The sequence below is a fragment of the Struthio camelus genome, chromosome 12 (genome assembly GCF_040807025.1).
Source record: "Struthio camelus isolate bStrCam1 chromosome 12, bStrCam1.hap1, whole genome shotgun sequence".
NCBI classification, from domain to species: domain Eukaryota; kingdom Metazoa; phylum Chordata; class Aves; order Struthioniformes; family Struthionidae; genus Struthio; species Struthio camelus.
In genome coordinates, this window is record NC_090953.1 from 16,907,848 (window position 1) to 16,929,131 (window position 21,284).

The following is a 21,284-nucleotide window of genomic DNA, read 5'->3' on the forward strand; positions in this document are numbered from 1 at the left end:
CAACATGAGTATTAGATATTCAGCAGAGTTTTGAACTTCTAAAAACAATTAAATTTTAAAGCTATATTTTTGGAATGCTTTTTACATTTTTTTTTTTTTTTTTGCATTTTTCTATTTGAAGAATTTAAAGTGTCTGTAATCTTGTTTTAGTGAGTCTAATAGGGCCTCTCGGACTTCATAAAAGGAAACCTTGTTTTAACCTTGTAATATCTATTTAGAGTAGGGCTGTGAAGGTATTTTGTTATGGCGGGAGAAGAAAGAGGTGAGGGTCTCCACGTGGAGCTTGTAAGCCAACCTGCTTTACTTGCAGTGGAATGAACTAGTGGCAGTCAATTCTGCTGATGGACAGAGTTTAGAAGCTGAGGGGTGCCAAGTTCTTAAACATCCTGAACATGGCAGCAGAAACATTTGGTTTGTTTGTGTAGTGGTGTTCTGGAGCTCCTGGGAGATGGGCATAAAGCATAGCTCTGCAGATCATTTAAAATTTAATCCAGATACGGAGGTCTTATTTGAACATCAACGTGAGATGTCCCTTCAGAAAGGGGATGGATCTCTTTGCTAGGAAGTTCTGTTTGCACAGTGCCTATCACAGTGGGACGTCATCCTGATTAGAGCTTCTGGGTGCTATAGAAGCAAGGGGAAAAAAATCCTCACTAGTTACTTCTCACTCATGGTAGGAGCAGATTTTTTTTAAACCTAGGAAGAGTATTTTGTTGGGAAATCCTTTAAGATTGAATTAAAGAGGGGCGTATAGGAAAATATGAAACCTGAAATCAATATTGAACCTTATGTAGAAGGTAAGATTTGCCAACATGTATGCAACTGCAGATGAACGTATGCTTTGCATGTAATAAAACTATAAAAAGGGACTAATTTCTATCTTATGAATGTTACAAGATTCAGAAGTTTATGGGAGGGATAAAGCATGGCATCACTAAATAATGTTTGCTTATACTAGCTAACAAACTGTAAGTCCATAAACTTTGCTATTTTTCCAAATTAAGTTTGTACTCAAGTTACGACAGCTGCTAGTATTATTACTGCACGGTGTGTTATATAACATTTCTTTAGTAGATTGGAGAAGAGGGGTGTACATTTAATTATTGTTTTTATAATTTTTTTTAATCCACTGCAGGAGAACATCAGTTGTATTTCACAGGAACGACAACAGTTAACTGAGCAGTTAGTAGATGAAACTTATGAGAAGGAACAGCTGAAAAAGATAAAGAATGAAATGGAAACTGAACGATGGCAACTAAAGAAGACCATTGAAAAGTTACAAGAGGAGGTATGAGTGCATTCCAAAGAGGCTGCAGGAGATTAAATATCTAACAGACAGAAGGAAATGAGCTGCCAAATTGCAAAATAAGTTTTGGGGTATTTTTACCAGTTAAAGGAAGTGAAATGTGAGCTTTGCTGTTAGTTTCTTTAACCTGGAGGCTATCAATAAAAGCTTTCAGGACTGGAACAGTAGTTGGAACACTGCTATCTCAAAATACTGTTGTAAAACAGTTCTGTTTTGTTAAAACAAGAGTCCAGATTTGAACTTGGTTCCAATGTATACTACAGATCAAAGTCAGTTCTTGGTCAGCTAGATGTCAGTGTTTTACAGCTGATTCCTCAAATTGCTACTGTATTAGAGCTTTAGTTTTGCCATCAGTGTGTAAACCATACAATAATGACAATTAATATTCATATCCTAAAGCGTGACAGTGCAGTTCATTATGTCAGTCAACTGAAAGAACTACTGAAAGACAAAAAGAGCATAGTCTGTCCATACACGCTGTAAGAAAATAACCTTAGCATTTTGTGGTTATGTGCTTCTACATAGAAATTCATTTGTTTGTGCACAAGCTTGACAGTATTCTCAAATGGTGAATTTTGAGTTGAACATAGGAGAAGCTGGAAGAAAAACACTTTAGTGTATTAAACATGACAGAGCCTTTTATACCACGCTGTTTTATATGTATGTCTTTCCTAGATGGCTGAAATGGTAGAGAACTCAAGAACATCAGCTCTGGAGTTTCAGAACCAGCTTGATGACTACAAGGAGAAAAATCGTAGGGAGCTTGCAGAACTGCAGAGACAATTAAAAGAAAAAAACCTTGAGGTAGAAAAATCACGCCTGACAACCATGAAAATGCAGGATGAGGTAATGGCTCATAAGTTCAATGACATATTTTAGCCTTTGACCTAGAATTCTGCTCAGATAATTTTGAAGACAATGAATCTTTGCTATCACACTCTTGTGTACTTCATCAGAGGAGACTGATCTCAGTCAGTGTGCTTTTGTGTTTCATTCTTCATAATCATCATCAGTGTGATACTTCTGCTGGGGAAATGGAGTTTCCTGGCTGGAATAGTGGATGGATGGATAAGGGCAGAGTGTTTGACAAATGAATGTATCACAGTGATATGACAAGGATTCCATTAATGATCTGTTGCTCTTTTAATGGCCACGGAGTTGAGGAGGAGAGGAGGAGTTGAGAATGTGGAAGTATCCTTGAATTAGAAAAAGACAAGCAGTTACTTAGAAACAAACAAAACCAAAGTCTGTCTCTTTAAAGGAATTGACATACGTTCTCTTTTGTGGGAGCCACGATTCAAATTTAAATGACAAAGCTGTCTGTGCAACCAAGAATTGGCCGCAGTCTTGAAGTGTCTGCCTTTTAGCATGTAAATTCTGCCATAAAAGCAATCCAGTTTTTTAAAGATCTACATATGCTTGTTCTGCACTTGGAAAAGCTATGAGAACGTCCTGGCCGTAGATGTTTTCTGTATAAAGAGTATTTTAATAGTTTGATTTTTCCAGCTCAGGACTTCTGTTTCCTCCTTCCCTTAACAAACTTGTTTTAAATTTAATTTAAAAGAACAATAACAGAAGTGGAAGTGTAGTTCCTATATATTATTCTACCTTCCTTCTGTATTTATTCCATCCAGGGATGGAGAGCCTCTGTGAAGAGCTGAAGAGTCACAATGAACTGTGAAAGATAAAACCAGGAACTCTTAAACTGAATAAATGAGAGTGAACCATTTGACCAAAAGATATAATGATGTATGATTGCATACATAAATATGCACTATATGTGTATAACTATTATGAAAAATACTTTGTGTTATGTAACTAACAAAAAAAAAAACACACAGAAAAAAGGCCAGAACAAAGTAAACCTTAATTATTTGAGAAAAAGACAATCAAAACGCTTCTGACAAGGGCAAAATGTTACTGGCTGTATAATTCTGTATCTTCACGAGGCAATATTTAAACTGCTAGGGCATTAAAAATATAGTATGGCAACAAGCTGCAGAAGAGGAAACAAAATCTGAAATGATAGAAAAAGCAGGTTAAACAGTAGATTTTTCTAGAGAGACTAAACGTTCAGGACAACTAAATCTTTATTCCATCTTTGTCTTCTGTGTTTAACAAGAGGTACAAATAGACAGTCCTTCTCTTCACAGTGTATGTGAAAGTGTCTGTTATCCATCAGGATCCTCTTGGGTAGGTGTCATAGCACACCTAATATCCTTTTTGAGAGTCTCATTAAAAAGCTGAGGACTATATCAATCATGGCAACAAGAGCATCTCCTTGTTCTAGGAGCCACAGTAAAATTGTGAAACATTCTGGCAAGGCAACATGGGAGTTCTTTGTTGCTGCTGCCTCTCTCATAGATTTTCTGTGGATACATAGAAGACTCCCATCTTAAAGAGTTGTCAATCCAATGTCATTCTGAAATGTTAAATACATATGAGATACATCTGTTAACATACAGATCTCTGAATTTATTAGCTATTCATCAGATCATGCACTTTGCAGATGTCCAGCTTTCTACTGCTAGGGTTTAGCAATAGATAGCAAATTCTGTAAACAATCACAAATACATTAGTTTAGCTTCATCACTAAAATCAGCACTTGACTAAACTGAGGAAGAATGCAGGCTGAAGAAGAAACCGCTGATCATATGTTATAGACATGTCACAAATTAAGTTATAAACATAAGGAAGCATCACAGTCTCACCTAAAACCAAAAGGTAAAACCCACCCACTACTACTATTTGTTTAAAGTACCATGAAGGCTTTAGATAATTTTATTGAGTGTACATTGTGACTAGAATAGGAAACTTCTCTCTTCAGCAGATATTCCTACTCGCTTTAAAAGCTATATTTATTAGACGTAGGTATGTTAGCAATTATATCATTGGTATAATGTCACCAAAGTGCCTCAGACGCTATAAAAAAAGCATGAAAAAGCTGAAGTATTGGTATCTGGAAAGGATAGGAATAGTATTGGAAAAGTTCCAAAGTTATAACCATTTACAAAAGTGAAAAAGCTTTGGCTGGCTGTAACTGGGTAAAAATGAATAAATAAAAAATACAACCACGTATAACTGTGATTGTAAAACGTGTTGTTCAAGGCATCTGTAGAGCCTCAGAACCTCTACAGCATCAATTTTAATCCAAATTCCTTTGGTTGCTGCCATCTTGTGGATGTAACAAAAATTACTGTGAAAAGCCAGTTGCTCTGTGTAATTCCTATAACACTATGGCTCTGTTTTTCTAGATCTTTTATGTTTATAATACCCGTTACAGATACCACTTATGTATAAAAAGAATAGTATAAAGCATGTTATTGTGATTCGTTTTGTTTCAGATGCGTCTTATGGAAGAAAACTTGAGGGACCACCAGAGAGCTCAGGATGAGGCAATTACAAAAACTCAGCTGCTAGAACAGACTGTTAGAGGCTTGGAATATGAACTGGAGGCCAAAAACCACTTGAAAGATGATCGGGCAAGACAAATCAAATTGATGGAGGTAAAAGTCGTTTCTAAGGGGTGGTATTTTATTAAACTGATTAGAATCATTTAGTTATTTTACATGCATTCAGCTTGGGAAGAAACAAATTAACCTGATGTGGTACAAAATTCATGCAGTAGCAATGCAAGAATTATTCTAATGTATTTCGAAGGTAACCGTTTAGCAAATCTATTATAGCATTTTGTATTCTAAATAGCAATTGCACATGTTCTTTTATTGCTTTCTTTAACGGATTACAAATGGAAGTTTTTTAATTAATTTCATCTAGAGTTTGTCTGGCAAATTTGGAATATCTTCATTCATAGGCCCTTCACCTAGACCTTCAAAAGTATTTAGGAGTATAAGTTCTACTTAGCATCAAATATCAGTTCATTCCAGGAGCCTAAATATTATCAGAATTCTAACTAAGTTGTTAAGAGGTTAGCTTAATTTTAAGTTCAGTTCAAGTAAGCCCAAATTTGACTTCCATCAACACTTTTATATCATTGTACTCATATATTCTAATTATTGAAAAGAAATTTTTCAAATGTGTTTTGTCACTTTGACAATCTGAAAAGAGTTTCTAGAAACAAGTCTTTTTAATTACAGAATTTCTCTTATTTCCTTGAAATTGGTAGAATTATTTTAAAAAAGAAATGAAACTTCTGTTTTATCTCTATGAGACAAACAAGTTTATTTTCAGAGGCTTATCTACTACCATCTTTTTTCTAGATTTTCTGCATGTATTCAGAGGCATTTCACTTTTCAAGCCTTTCCTTTCAGATAGTCCGTCCTTGAAGTTTATGGAACAAAGACTTAGTAGCAGTCTGAAGAGGATGGGAGACTAGTATTTTGAAATTACTTTTGTTTGTTCCACTTAGGACAAGTTATCTCACCTGGTACTTGAGCTTGATGAAGAAAAGACTAATTCGGATTTGTTGTCTGAGAGGATCAGTAGATGCAGAGAACAGGTATTTGAACAAGTTTACGTTGTCCAGCTGTTGTACAACGACGAGGAAAGGTATTATTAGGATTGCAAGCAATATTAATTAAGTGAATAGACAATGACCAGCAATAGGCTTATATGCTATACCTAAGCAGATTTCTATTCCTGTAGATGTTCCTGCTCTGTACATTCATTAAACAGTGCGCAACCTTTTTCCATTTAGTTTTTGAAGCAGATAGTACAGTCTGTTAGAGCATCATTAAATAGAGGATAATTTTAACTTGAACCACAGAATTCTTGCAGAGGTTTGAAACTTCAGTGTTTCCAAAAAGTTTTAAAGTTTTTTATTATAATATATGATTATAAAATGTGACTAATACATGGGATTCTGATCTGTACCCAGGCAACACACACAAGTGATTGTATGTTCTGTTAATGCCATATGCTAGCTTCTAAACAGGGAGTTACTGTCGCATACATATTTAATGGTTTCAACATTACCTTATCAAGAAATGCCTTATTCTCTTTGTACTGAAATTAGTTGTGTACAGAATTATTTATAGAAATATATATTGCTGATTACACATAGATTTTTCCAGCCATTGTTTAAGATTCCAGATAATTTGTCCCCCTTTTTTCTCTCAGTATACCTGCACAGATATGTCCTCCCCTAGGTTTTTCTGTATCCAGAAAGTCTGCCTGTGTGCACATACCATTTTATTTGCATTAAAAACTTGACTCTAAAAAAATAAAAAACTAACTGTGTGTAAACAGTTTTTAAAAGCTGGGTAAACACCATTTTAAAATGTTCCCAAATTAAGAAACATTAAGTTTATGTTGTAGGTTGTAAAATATAAAAGGAAGGAAGTGTTGAGCATTGCACAGGGACCCGGGAGGCCAAGTCCTGCAGACGCTAAAGAAAAACGGCAGTGTGAGATTCCCTTGGAAATGGATCAAGGATGCCCAGTCAAGTATGGCATAATGCTCAAAAAGATTATTCAGATTATTCTAAGAACAGCAAGTAGAATAGCGGAGATTGAAAATGAAATAACTGAAGTAAATGAAATAAGAAAATACAATTATTTGTTAATAATGTCTTGGAAATAATATAAAACAGAACTTTTGGTGTAAAATGATTTTGGGGAAAAATGGCCCCAAAAAAAGATTTTTCTTGTCACTTACAGTAAACTCCTGAGATTGCCTGTAGCTAGCAATGGAGATCTCTCAAACATTGTTAGGGAAACTAGCAGTACTAGAAATTTTGTCTTGAGGAGACATAATTTACAGCTAAAGACTTGAAGACCAGTGGCCATCATTAGACACTCATGCAGTCAACTTCTTCATGAAGTAGTCATTGATGCAGTCAGAAATGATGCTAAACTAGGCTTAGTTTTAGATAAATGGCTATGAGAGGGGGGCTGGCTGCAGAAAGTATCTGAGATTGGAAGATAAAATTTTTTTAACCTTCCATTCATTTTAACCTTAATGAAAAGCAGACCAGCAGATAAGAGTCTTCATTTTAGAGAAGGCAGAGTTGAGGAAATTATGGGAATTAATTAATGAAGTTAGTTGAACTGATGAGGCTGGCCAGCTTCAACAGAGAAGAAGCCAGAAATTTATTTCAGCCATAGGTATGAAAAGTGTTTAAGAAGGTATATCAAAGTTAGGAAGAAAAGACTGGTAGGAAAGTGCGAGTTATTAGCTCTAGAAGTATTACATGAATAAGTAAAGAGCCTAGAAAGAGGGAAGAAGATTTTATTGACAATGTTGTCTTTCATGGGGCAGAAAGTGTAAAGATAAAATGAGATTTGCCAAGCTGAGACCTAGCAAAGTAATTCAAACAAAGAACAGAAAGTGTTTTGTCTGTGTAAGTAGAACAAAGAAATTGTGGCAATGGTGAATGATGTATGAAGAAGTGTCAGTCAAGATAAAAAAAAATAATCCAGGTATGCCTCCTCAAATTGATGAATATTTTTGCCTCTGTATTCAGTAAAGCCAGTGAAAATGCAGGTGGGGGCAAGAGGAGCAGAACAGGCTAATGGAAATGAGGCCATTGAGCTGGAAATCACCAACCCTAAGAGAACTTGTAGTTCACTGTGTTGAAGAAAAAGGCCTGAATAATCTCTTTCCAGATTTCTAGAAGAACAGACATTTGAAATTAGAGGTCTTGTAACAAAGATTAGTTACAAATCTTTCTTTTCTACAGAAAAGTAGAGAATAGTACTTGACAAGAAAAAAAGTAAGCAGAGCAACCACATGTCTGTAGTCAGTAGTACGCAAGGCTTTGATAAGTCCATGAAAAGGAATATTTTGATGCTGCTATCTTGCAGTATCAGGGACTAGACAATGGTTTTTGTCTTAGTTTTCCATTCTGAAAAATGTGAGACTGATATATAGCAACACATGTACTACTGTAGCTTACGTTAAGTACTGTATCTTATTAATAATTCCGTAGAAGTCACGGAGACAGCTTGCAGAGGTACAGCAGACTATAGTCTATTCTTTTTCACTTCTCTTTCTTTCTCTAGAAAAAAGAATTACTGATATTCTTTTGAATAGTTTTAATTTCAGAAGGAGACTAGAAAATAAAGCCTTAGTTTCCGTGTCTTTTCAATGAAATGGTATCTTCCACTGAGACAGCTGGAGAGTTTTAGAGTGAGTTAGAGTTTAGCTTCCTTTCATGCATCCTCGAAACACCAAGGCACCATTCATGCTTTACTGGGACTCAGGCTACTGAGATTATATTTGACTGCAGTATAGTTTCTTTGCTACTATTGCATTGATAAAATACAGACTCAGACTGTGTGTGTGTGAAATGCTCTTATTATCTGTGGTGAAATAGAATGTAGAGGACCCACAATAATCTGGGGTCATGCTATTGTGTAATTAGGAAGCCTTCAATGCTAGAGTCTGTGCCTGTGTTGTAAACCTGGGATAAAGTAGTCTTGGTCATAGCTTTAACAGTAGGTACTACAGTAATATAATTTGCTAGTTAAATAGAAAGCTAAAATATAGGTCGTGACGAAATGTTACATAATGGGCAAAAGATATGTTTATTTTGAGATCTGGAGTTTCTCGTTTTATGCATGAGTTACAAAGGTTGCTTTATTTTGATTTTATGCCAGAATGACTAAGTAGTCAAATTACTAAAGAGTATTTCAGGGTCTGCTAAGCATTTATAATAACATGAGAAATGATAATGGATTTATTTTGGTAATATCTATGTCTCTGTAAATGTTTTTGTTATAAATGTGTTATGTTAATACACTGATAATGAAGTATAATATGCAAATTTCAAGTAAAAAAAACAAATTGAAATGACTGTTTATACTTTGCATAAAGGTAAATGTTTTAATAAACATTGCCAAGGCTGATAGTTCACATTCCATTTACTATGAAATGTTATCCCCTTTTTAATCTAAACATCCCTTTGAATCTGGGTAGGACTGCATGACACAGTTTTCATCTTCGCTACCTCATTCTCAAGAAATACTGCAGCAAAGCCAAATTTCCAGTTTTTACTGGGTTGCCAACTTTAAAAAAAAAAAAAAAATCTGTGGACATCATTTAAAATTTATCTGAGGTGGGTTTGTCAGACTGTCCTTTGGCTCTGTCATGTGATTTCTGAAATACAAAGAATCCTGTTCTTCTGCTATAGCCTGCTTATGTGTGCGTAAGATAGGAAAGTGCTTGTGTGAAAGAAGTGGTCTCTATCTGCCTCTCAGTGAATAAACATTCTTGTCATAAAAATTCTGTGGAGTTGGATACCAATAACTTAGCAAACTTCTGCATAGCTTCATTTAAAAGGTAGATTTGGAGTAACTTTTAGTTCCTTACAGTGACGCTTGTAGGTCTCTAAATTGTAGAAAATCTGCCAAGACAATAGAAATTCTTATCCTATCTGCAATAGTTTAATGTCCTTATAATTGCAAAACGCTTCATTCTAATCTTAAGTATCTTCTGACTGTCATGATCTTTTCAAAAACATAACTGCAGAAACTTAATTTTGGTCATTCTCTGTTGCATATCTTCTTTAGCTCTATAGAAGGTAGTCTTGACTTAACCTTTGATCCTTTCCTTGATGAAAGAAGGCATCAGATACTGTCTGTCACTGAGACGCATCTGTTTGTGTTCTCCTTCGTCCACAACCAGCTGTTGCTTTTGTATCACTTGATTTTCTTATATTACGCATTCACAAATGGATTTCTTGAGTTAATCCACTAGGTTACTTTGTCTTCTATTGCAAATCCCTCCTCAATATGTTTTATTAGCTATTTGGTAGCTATAGGACTGCCATGCTGCACAGATGTTGCTTCTTCCTGTTTTCTGGGCAGTGAGGTTGTCCGGGTGAAGTATGCCTTGACATGCATTCCTGTGTTGTGCAATCAGACCTGTGTCTGGTTGAATACTGGAATGCTAAATGGTTTGTTTAATAACCTAAATTTAGTAATAGATTTTTGTAATTGCTTCAGATTTTGATTTTGTGTATATTTTCTTTGAATTGGCTTACCTGTGTCCCATACATTCCTGTTACAATTTTTAATCCTAATGGTTTCCATGTACTGGAAAGTACCTTTTTTTTTTTTTTTTTGCATGCACACACAGTATAATTACCAAAAACCCAAACCAAAGTAGACAGACAAAAAACTTGTCAAGAGTATGCACTGAAATTAATAAATTATTGCAAAGCAGAAATGCCGATTAGTCCTTGGTGTGACTAGCATAGATTAGGACTGTTGTTCTCATTTCCTCAAATGAGAAATCTAGTATGTTTAGTCATTATATGTATATATGTGATGTATTATGTAAGTGATCATCTGGAATCCAAATTCTGTGTCTAAATAGCTCGAAACTTTGGGGAAGTTCGCAACAGCTAAGATTTTTGAGGAAGTTGTATCATATCCTATTATTTTTAAAATGATTAGGTATTAACAGCTCTGGTAAGAGCAGAGGCTTCAGCACGCGCACGCACACACGCACGAAGTCTAGTGCACTCTTGCTGCACTTTGAGGCTAAAGGAAGCAGGAACAAGACAAGCATTTCAGTACGTGATGGTTTTGTCCACGAAGAAGTAAAATGCCTTGTGCCATTTTGTTTTTGCAAACGTAATTGAAATGTACTTAAAAGTACCCTCATCAGCTCTTGTGTTCTGTGAAAATGCAAACATGAGTCTATCGATTTCAGAGTTGCTTCCAGTAAGTGTGAGAAATGGACTAGTTTCCACGGCAATTTTAGAATAAATATAGATGAATGAAGTTACATTGGCTACATCATTCACTTCCTTTTGGTAAAGCATTCCCAAAAGATAACTATACACCTGCTCCTTAGCTGGCACCAGGTGTGCGAAGCAAATAAATGAAAATGTGGAAATGAAGGTTTTCAATTATCAAAGGCCTTTGTGAGCCTTTTGCTTGTTTGTTTGTTAAAGATCTTTTTTTCTCATCATGTACATGAGAATTGTGTGCATACTTGAGAACTGTGCGTATACAACAGGTTAATAGATATATGTGCATATATCTATCTTTTCCCTGTTTAGGTATTCAAAAGAAACATAGGCTGTGAAGCCAGGGAGATGGTAAACAATAGTGATAGCATCTAAAATATATCTAGAAATGAAATTACTTTCACTAATAACAAACTCAACATCTGCTTCTCATCCTAAAGCTGGCACAAAATGCTATTATGTCTAATAAAGCTTTGTAGAGTCTGATCCTATTGCTTTTTTAAATGCTATGTTGTTAGCATTCTTCAAATCCAGCTGTGATAACTGTTGCTTTAATCTGCACAGCTAGTTTATTCTTTTAATATAATTAAAATATATTAGCTATATTTAAGGTAGAATGTGAAGCACAAAACCCTGCATGCTACATACCCAGAGCCTATCTTAACTGCTGTGAAATGAGTGGAATCTTTCAAACCACGCTTTTTCAGACAACTACTCTTTTCCTTTGCACATGCTAATTATGTGTTTACTGAAGAAAAGTGCAAGGAGATAACTGAAAACAGTTTCCCGTTCCCCCAGCAAGACTTGTGGCCTGTTGCTGTTCTCTTTTTATAAGTTTTTGTATGTATTTCCATATGACTTTCTGATCCTAATCAGATATAGTATTTTTTCTCTCTCCCACTGTTTTTTCTGTTAGATTGCTTTTACCATGAAGTGTCCAACCACAGTAGCAGTCATCTTGGAAATATAATAGTCAGTACTTCCTTAATTTGAGATCTGGGGAAGTTTGCACAAATTCATCACAGCCTTTAAGCACAGTAAGAGCACAATAGAGCTTCAGAGTGTGGAACCACATTATGGTCTCTTAAGCAAGTTCCTACATATAGGATAAGCCTTGTCTTTAGTTTACGGTTGTATTTTTAATTAGTCGTTCAGTTTACCTCAAATATTGTTTCAATTTTTTCTGTGTCTGTTTTCATGGCTGAAGCAATCATAGCAAAATTTCTGTGTAATCCCTTTTTTCAAATATATGTTTGTATATGGAATGGAAGAGTGGAGTCACTAATGTATATGATAGCTGCATTTAGAAATAATCTTTCAGAGGGTTTGATGCTCATTCTGTTTCATAAGAGAAAAGCTAAATCATATTGACAGCTCATAGTGATTGTCTGGGGCTGTTCTTGAAAAACATGTTTGACCTAGATGGGCCTGTGTTACCTGGAAGTTGTTTGATCTGGTGATTGCCCCGTTAAAGATACTTTACTCCCCTGTGCTCTGTGAAAATATTTAAGTGATCTCTCATTAAATAACTTTACTGATGTTTAAGTAGTATAGTTAAAGAAAAAAGAGAAATCGAGGTCGTTAAGCTTCTATGTGACAATGAAACCTTTTAGGAAATTATTCAGCTGTTGCCAGAACACAGTCATGTGCTAACATTTGTAGTCTAGTAATTGATATGATCTTACTTTTCAGGAATGTCTTCTACTGTTCCAAAACCATACTGGGGCATAACATATGCAACCCCATGCGTTACTGGCATTGTTTGTATTCATATATTCATTTAAATGCTATAAAATCAGTATAAATTGCTTCTTTTTAACATGTGATTAACTAAAAATATGGCTTTTAAGATTGTAGTGTGGTTAAAAAAAAAAAAAAAAGAGAAGGCCTAAGGTAAACTGTCATATACTCATTTAATCTTCACGCTCTCAATATTGCTTTTGGTTTTTTTTAATGCAAAAATTCCCAGTGACTTTTGAAAGACCTTTGGGGAGATAAATCTGTACCTTAGAGTTATTTAACTGAAGGTGTGTTTACGCAAGTTCACCTGTAAAGGTTTTAAAGTAGAACAGAATGCTGTGGCCACTGAAACCTTTGTCAGTCCTTTTGCAGGTACAGGGATTGGTGCAGGCATTTGCTGCCTTGCCCAGATGATGATGGTCATCACGGTAAACATTGCACAGGGAGTAGCACAAGTGCTGTGGTAACATTAGCTGTGTCTGCAGAGGCATTTGTAAACACTTGAGGGCAATTTCAGTAGGAATAAGGGAGAAGAAAAGTATTTGGGCATTGCTGACTTTCCTTTAGCTGAGAAGTGGCAAGAGCAGCTGTCAGGCAATACAGAGCTTCTCTTTGATCTTCAGAACGTGTTTTTTTTTCAGTCAAAATGAATACTGAGATAAACAGAAATTCTGTATTCTTATGTTGATTGTGTATTGATCAGGTTGTTTTTTAACATCTCGTGCATGAAGAATACTTTTTTTCTTTTAGTTATTGAAATATTTACAGAAACTGTAGCAAAGGCTTAAAAAAAACAGAAGGTACAACAAAAAAACCCCAAATGCAGAAGTTGGTGCTCTTGCTGTGTGACAGACATGACATTGAACAGTTTAGTGGAACAAAATCTGAACAGCCAAGATGCATCAGAGCCTGCTGAAAAACAGCCTTTACTATTCTTACATGCACAGAAAATTGATAAATTTTAGCATTTCTCATTGAGTTCTAGGCACTTTTCCCACAGATACCAGTTTGTGCTTGGTAAAGTTTAAAGTTTAAAGTACACTACCCAGCAGCTTAGAGGTAAGGTGCCTGTTCGGAACTTCAGACTTAAGTATGAAGAAGACAACTCCAGAAGGTGTTTGAAGACTGATGTGACATTCTAGAGGTCAGTTCCCTGCTGTTTCAATACAGAAAATATTTACTGGTTATCAGCAATCCCCCATGTGGGTAGAAAATGCCTATAAAAAGCACTGGGGATGACAACTTCCTGAAGGGCAAAATTTCATCCAAGTTTGTAATTGTAAACTTTGTCTAGAGTCACTCATATGTCTTTAGTTTAAGAAAGGGTGAATTTTATTTCATTATAGAGATATGTTACAGACTAAATGTATGTGTGTGTATACATACACAATATCATGTAGACAGATGTAATTTAAATCTTTTCTTAATATTTCTGGCTTTTCTTTATATAATAGATTGAACAAATGAGAACTGAGCTACTTCAGGAAAGAGCTACAAAGCAAGACTTGGAGTGTGACAAAATTTCATTGGAAAGACAGGTAATTATTGCTGCTATACCATCGCATTAGCAAGATAACAGAGCAGTTCACTGTGTTCATTAAGAACTAAGCATTTAAGGACTAGAATATTTGGGAACTATCCCACCAGAATGTATTGGAAGTATGAGTTGTATTAAGAACAGGTGAAAAAACCTGTGTATCTTGCCTTTTATACTCAAAAGAATGATTATATTTTTACAATATTAGAATCTTAAATTACTTCTGCTCTTACTATTTTCTTTCTTTCTGTACACTCCCTCTTTAGCTTGAGTTTTATCACAGCTTATAAATTTTATATAATAAGCACTCAAACTATACATACACCTCTTTATACAATCTTAGCAAACATTTTTGAAATAGTGAATGCAGGCATCTCTCTATCCCACAAGTTCTGTCTATGCATTTGAGGATCAAAGACATTAAAATTAAGAAATGTAACAATTGATTTTGTATGCATGTTAATAGAATAGAACTGAGCCATTATACTTTTAAAAGACAAATACAGTGGAAGGACTATAAAATATCGAAGACGCTGTTAGCTAGTTCAGCTATAAACCCTTTGACCACTTTTGGAGGAGCCGTCTTTCAAACCCTTAATAGTATTTAAGGAATACTCTTGAAGGCAGATGACCATTTCAAGCAATTCCAATTTTGGTTGAATGCTTTCTTTTATAGAAACAAACAAATGAAGACGTGACATGCCTTTGAAAGAAAAGATACAGATTTGAAGGAGAACTGTTACTCTCTATTGCCTAGGAAGGAATATGATTCACGCAATTCAGTATTTGTGATGAAAACTATGTTAAAATACTTTCTAGCTTTTTGTGACTCTTTCTTCTACAGCTCAATAGTCTTTAAAAGAAAGATTATTATTTTAGTTCTGAACTGAGATGCAGAGGAAAGATATCTTAGCAAGTGATTGCCTTGCTGACAATCTCAAGAAAAAAAAAACAGAATGTAAAGGAAACTAAGACGACAAGTTTATACAAGACACCTAACTTCTTGGTGACTTTATTGGAATCCTATCTTAATTTTTAATTGTTTGAGAAGAAAGAATGCCACCTACTGGTGTATCCCACATATATCCTTGGTTTTTTTTTTTTTTTTTGGTGTTAGAGATCTGAGATCATGGTTTGAAGTTACATAACAACAAAGCCTTTACTTTCTGTTCTTTATATAACTTTTCTTTTTTTCTGAAACTTATATCTTAAGGTCCCTAACTTACGCAGCCTCATAATGATTAATGTGCAAATCTGAGCAAAAAACCTGCTTTTACAAATCATGCTGCTTACAAAGACAGAAACTTTTTAAAACTACTATCTAGTCAGAGTAGTGTTGGACAATGAAGAAAGAAAAAAACCCAGAAGCAAATGCAGCTTTCATAGAGTAAAAGTGGTATCGAATTCAAGTCATTTCTTTATATCTGCTTGTATTATCCATGCACCAGTGAGTTGCATGGGTAAGACTCAGAATTTAACAAAATAATTAAGCATGGAGAATGAGACATATCTAAAGTTACTTAAGAAATACTGACAATTTAAAAAATGCTGTTGGAAGGGCCTGGCATCCATCCTAAGTTTGAGAGGCCTTCAAGCCTGTAGTTTTAACTGCGGTCTAACATTAAACTCTTACTGATAAAACACAGTAATAAGATGTGTTTGCTCTTAGCTAGAGATTTTACCTAGTCTTGCAGTAAAATCTCACTAGCTCTTTTTTCTGTATTCATGAAATAAAAACATACTTATTACCTTATGTTTTTTGAAGAAACTTGCTTTGTGTTAAGGTGATATTTGTTAACACAAATGTAGATGTAGTAATCATGTTTGTTCCGACTCTAGAACAAGGACCTGAAGAGTCGAATCCTTCACCTGGAAGGTTCTTACCGATCCAGTAAGGAGGGACTTGTTGCACAAATGGAAGCAAGGATCACCGAGCTAGAAGAACGACTCGAAAATGAAGAGAGGTAAAACTAGCTATCTTAAGATCAAAATATTTATGTTTATATATGTTAGTATGACCTCTTGCTACTGGTACGTCTCTAGGCCAATGAATTTGATTTTTTTTGACAAGCACTGAATTAAAATGGCTTCTGTTTTATGCAATAAATTATCCATACTTAAAAACTTAAAACTGGGCAGCAATGTAACATGGTTACATACCTCAATATTTTATCAGTGTTTGCTATCAGTAACAGCCTTAGTTAGAAATACTAACTATAGTTTAACATTCCAATTTGCTTATTCACTTCACAGTTTACACTTGGAGAAATGTATTTTTTCTCTAAATATTGCTCTGAAGACGAAAGAAATTCTCCTTAGCAGTTCATACCTTTGAACAAAACTCTAGTATGCTGCATGAAATTAATGAATTAAGCAGAAGCCATTAGTATTTGTTTAAGACTTGGAATATTGCTAAGAAATTCTCTCAGAAGGATTGGAAGTATCCCAGTTCCTCTTTCTACAAGCCTGTTGTTTGTTTATTTGTTTTTCCAGGGATAGAGCTAATTTCCAACTAAGTAACCGCAGACTTGAGAGAAAAGTGAAGGAGTTAATGTTGCAAGTAGATGATGAACATCTCTCTTTGACTGATCAAAAGGACCAGGTAGAGGGAAAGACTTATATACAAATATCTGATATTAATCCTACTGGCATAAATCATCATATTTAAAAGATATTTCAAAATATAGGTAGATAATGTGTTTTAAAAAACTCCAATTTAATGAGATTCTTTGTTCCTATTGTCGTCATAGTTTTCTGCCTACTAATAAATTTTAATTAATTTCCAAAATTATGAAAATGAAGCACTTTGCATAAAGAAATTCTGTAACTTTTTAAAAAAATTAAAGCTAAAAGCAGAGAATATAATCATATAAATAGATACACCAACAAATAATATCTTATCTTGCCATAAAATTGTGTTTCAAGAAAGAAGCTGTATGTAGTTATTAAATATAGACTATATATGTTAGGCATATATTGGTATATTTAATAGCAATGTGCTATACCATTTCTGGGATCTTTATTGATTCTTTGCTTAAAACATGATTTGTTTCAGTATGTGAATCAAGTAGTTAATAATCTGGCTAGAGAATGAATAGCATGTTTCAAAACATCTGTTATAGGAACAATCTTTTAAAATCTCTTATGTTTTTAAAAAATATTTTACAGTATCTGTCTGGTAAAGTTGCTACTGAGACACAATAATAGCTTCAGACAGTCTTCCATTATTGATAACTTGCTCTTTCCATCACATAGTACCACCTTACTCTGTCAAAGCTGTGTTTACTTGTCGTTTTTTTCTTTCTTAAAATATTTATCCTATCACTTGACTAGTCTTACAGTCTAATGCTGACTTTTGAATACTTCTGAAGCAGTTTTGCAGTGTCATGACACTGGCAAAGTTCTATCTTTATTCTCCCTCTCATAGATGCTGGAAGAATAAAATTCCTTTATTAAAATAGTCCTCTAATCAGCTGACATGTAAATATTTCAGTTGAGTTTGCGTTTGAAAGCAATGAAGCGTCAAGTTGAAGAAGCTGAAGAAGAAATAGACAGACTGGAAAGTGCCAAAAAGAAACTCCAGAGAGAACTGGAAGAGCAGCTGGACATGAATGAACAATTGCAAGGACAGCTTAACGCTGTGAAAAAGGAATTAAGGTAGGGTTACTTGTTGGACCTTACAGTTATGTATCAAACGCTTGCAACTGGCCTCTTGCTCCCTCAGTCCATGAGCCAGGGAATTCCTCTAACAAACTTCAAGTTTATCATAAGCAGACAGACTTTTAAAGGGAGAGCTGTGAAACTCCTGCAATTCCTTTCTCTGCAAATATTCTCCAACTCCTTCCTGGGTGCTCTGTGTGCCCAAAACTTCTTTCTAAGGTCTGTCCTCTGAGTAAAGTTGCTGAGGCAGAGCACAGGAAATGGAAACAAGTGGTGGGACTCAGCACTCTAATCATTTATTAGTGGAGGAAATTTCCTGCTAATAACTGAGAGGAACAGCTGTCTTACATTTAATTTCCTCAGCCATCTTTGAACATCTCAGTGTGCAAAGTTTAGAGTTTCCCTTGGTTGTGACCTTAGGTAGAGGTGCTTGAAAATGTAAATGATTCAGCATCATTCTCTCGTACATCTATTTTGTATAGATGTAGTCTATGATAATTTGCTCCTATTGGAGTGCAGGTCTCTTTGAAATACTTCAAAAATGCACGTGCTCCCTGTCAATATTATGAGTTTTGCATAAGTGTTCCACATGTAGATGTGCAGTTTTAATACCACATATGTGTGTATTTTTGTGTTAATAGACGGAAGAAGTCACCAAGTAAAGTGTTGACTGATTTTGATGATGATGATGATGATGACGACGACGACGATTTCAGCACGGATGGAGATAGTCTTTGTGAAGCACCTTCAGGAAATACCTTGTCAAAAGATGATGACACAAAAATCTAACTAAGTATTGAATCTGTGATTCTTTGAAAGTACTGGAAGACTAACCTAAATTACCAAGACTGGATATTCTAGACGTCAAATGACATAAAGGGATTTAAGAGCTGAGAATATAACATTTCCATCCATACTGTGCCATTTCCTTATTTAGATCTTCTTTGTTTATTATAGAAAACAGGATTGCATAATGAAACATGGAGCGAGAGAGATATATATAAAAATAAATATGTATATTCCTGCTACTGAAAACATAGGGATACTGTTTCACATTGGTAATATGATTTTGCTAAAATTCTGTTTAAGTAAAGAGCCATTTGAAAGTAATTCAAAACCAGTTTGTAGTTATTAAAAGGTTTTCTCTAAAATTAAGGAAGCCACAAAGGATTTTTTAATAATTGTAAGTAGGGGGAAATGATGTATAGAATGTAAATATTTTTAAACTAATCATCTTATTGACTACTTTAGAAGAAGTTTGTAAAATTTCAAATGTTATATAAATCAGTTCCATATGTAAAGTACATAAATTTATACTGAATGTTATATTTGAGTTCTAACTAAGGAAAAAAACAAAACTAATACATTATGAGTATTAGGGAGCAGATTCACAGTTCCTGAGCCAGGAAGTATGTTCCAATTTTAAAATCAGTGCAAGTTTTATTGTATGTATTCTATATATTAGGGATCAAATACTAGCGTGCAGAATTAGATCTCCAGGTTCAGATACTGTCTGTTGACGTTAAAGGGACAATTATGTGTGCATGATGAGTAAGGCTTGCCTATAACTTTATTGTAACCTTTTGTTTCTGAAGCTCTCTCTTCTCAGTAGGGTAACGTGAGAATGAGGTGAGTTATTACTTGGCATCTTTCATTTCCCAAAGTGGGCTCTGTACTGCCAGGTGCAGAACGCTGTAGGCCTGCTCAGTTGAGAGCACCAGGACAGGCTTATCTTAAAGCCTCTAAGGAGTCCCAGCCATTCCAGTAAAATTACATGTGTCATTCAAATTAAGTACATGCCTAACTCTTTTGATTAATTGATCCTGGAATGTTATCCACCTGGCAAGAAATTGCACCAATTTCAGGGAATACAAAGCCAGTAATCTGATTTTTTTTTTTTTCCTAACTTGTTCTTCAGCATCTGTTTGTGAGATCTTGCAGTGTATGGTCATGTATGCAGACATATATTAGTGTTTCAGTTTATAGCCGTTATCTGCATTTTGGGAGATCCATCCTGTGAACCAATATTGAGGGAAAATAAAAAAAGAGCATTTGCAGGTTTTGTTTTAAATGCGCTTCCATTTTATTGCAAAGAATTTTTTTGTGCCATTTATATTACACAGACAGTTTTGCAAGTCTAGAATCTTAAGGAAAGTGCACTACTACATAATTTTGGTAGTAAGTCATAGCTAAGTCCTATCTGATTATTAGTATTTGTTCCGAGTTACACTTAAGTGAGTACTTCTCTGCTGAATGAACCAAATAATAGTTTAAAAATTAAAAATACTTCAACATGGAGTTGCTAGGAGCTTCCATTATTCCCACAAAAGCATCTACTCAAGGATAAATTTAGCAGCTCTGAAAGTGAGGCTGAGATACTTGGGTAAGACCCAAGTGCTGACAATGGCAGTGTCCATTCTCATATGATTATAAGTGAAACTGCTGCCTGCAGGATCAGAAATCTATTTGGACATAGTAGATTACAGACTCTCTTGCCGTATAATTCCCTTCAACTTGATTTTGATGATTTGAAATATATGGGAAATAGTAAGAACTGCATAGTTGTAATAACCTGTCTCTGAATTTTGTACAGTTTTTCAGGTAATTTCAGGCATACAGCATGTTATTCTTTTGTGGAGCTAGCTTTACTACTTTGGCAACCTACAACCAGCTCTTACAGAAAGATCTGCGCTATACTGTGCTGACAATCATCATATAACCTTCTGTGATTGATTTTTTGCTTCATTTACATGTTATTAAGGGCTTAACTTTAAACAACTGATGCAATTTTAGTTCTGTTTCAGCCTTCTGTCCTAATGTTCATAGATGACTATTATTTCAAACCACTGGGAGAAAATCACTTAATATAGCAGCTACCTCCAGTTAAACTAAGCTGTTAAAGATAAAATCCACTCGTAATAAAATATCAGTCAGCTCTTTCAGTTCTGCTTCGTATGGTGCATTTAGCTTGATCTGATGTTTGAATTTCATAGGAAAATGTTTGCATTTAAAATATAACAGGAAAATATTTATCCAGGAAATATTAATGCTATAAACAATTTTCATCTTTTTGGATGGCTACTTTTCTCATTGCTTGAAAAGCATGTGCAGTATCTGAAGACTCCTTTTCTCATTTGAACTTACAATAAAATTCAAGGGCTCTTCCCTTGTTGTCTTCCCCTTGAGACATTGTTGTGAACTCTTAGTGGGAGAGATCCTGCCTATTAGACTCCCTGCCATGTCTGCATCAATTGAACTGCCCTTCATTCTGTTCATTTAGACTTGATAATGACATTTTCTCCTTGGAGTTCTCAAATGATACGATTAAAATTATAGAAGTTCTTAAGATATTGAAAAGGGCATTTTGACTCATTCACAGAACA

General features: G+C 34.8%; 1 protein-coding gene across 8 annotated transcripts in view; it reads left to right on the top strand.

The window, feature by feature from the left end:
• The window catches only part of CGNL1 (cingulin like 1), a 70,857-nt gene extending 50,014 nt beyond the window's left edge, over window positions 1-20,843 (top strand). For all 8 annotated transcript variants that reach the window (XM_068959084.1, XM_068959088.1, XM_068959085.1 and 5 more), the window contains 9 exons: window positions 1,136-1,288; window positions 1,982-2,152; window positions 4,651-4,812; window positions 5,676-5,765; window positions 14,159-14,242; window positions 16,081-16,205; window positions 16,735-16,843; window positions 17,735-17,898; window positions 18,543-20,843. In XM_068959084.1, the coding sequence (XP_068815185.1) occupies window positions 1,136-1,288; window positions 1,982-2,152; window positions 4,651-4,812; window positions 5,676-5,765; window positions 14,159-14,242; window positions 16,081-16,205; window positions 16,735-16,843; window positions 17,735-17,898; window positions 18,543-18,690 (1,206 nt within the window). In that variant the 3' untranslated portion in view covers window positions 18,691-20,843. The remainder of the gene's footprint in view (window positions 1-1,135; window positions 1,289-1,981; window positions 2,153-4,650; window positions 4,813-5,675; window positions 5,766-14,158; window positions 14,243-16,080; window positions 16,206-16,734; window positions 16,844-17,734; window positions 17,899-18,542) is intronic.
• Window positions 20,844-21,284: the final 441 nt, after the last annotated feature.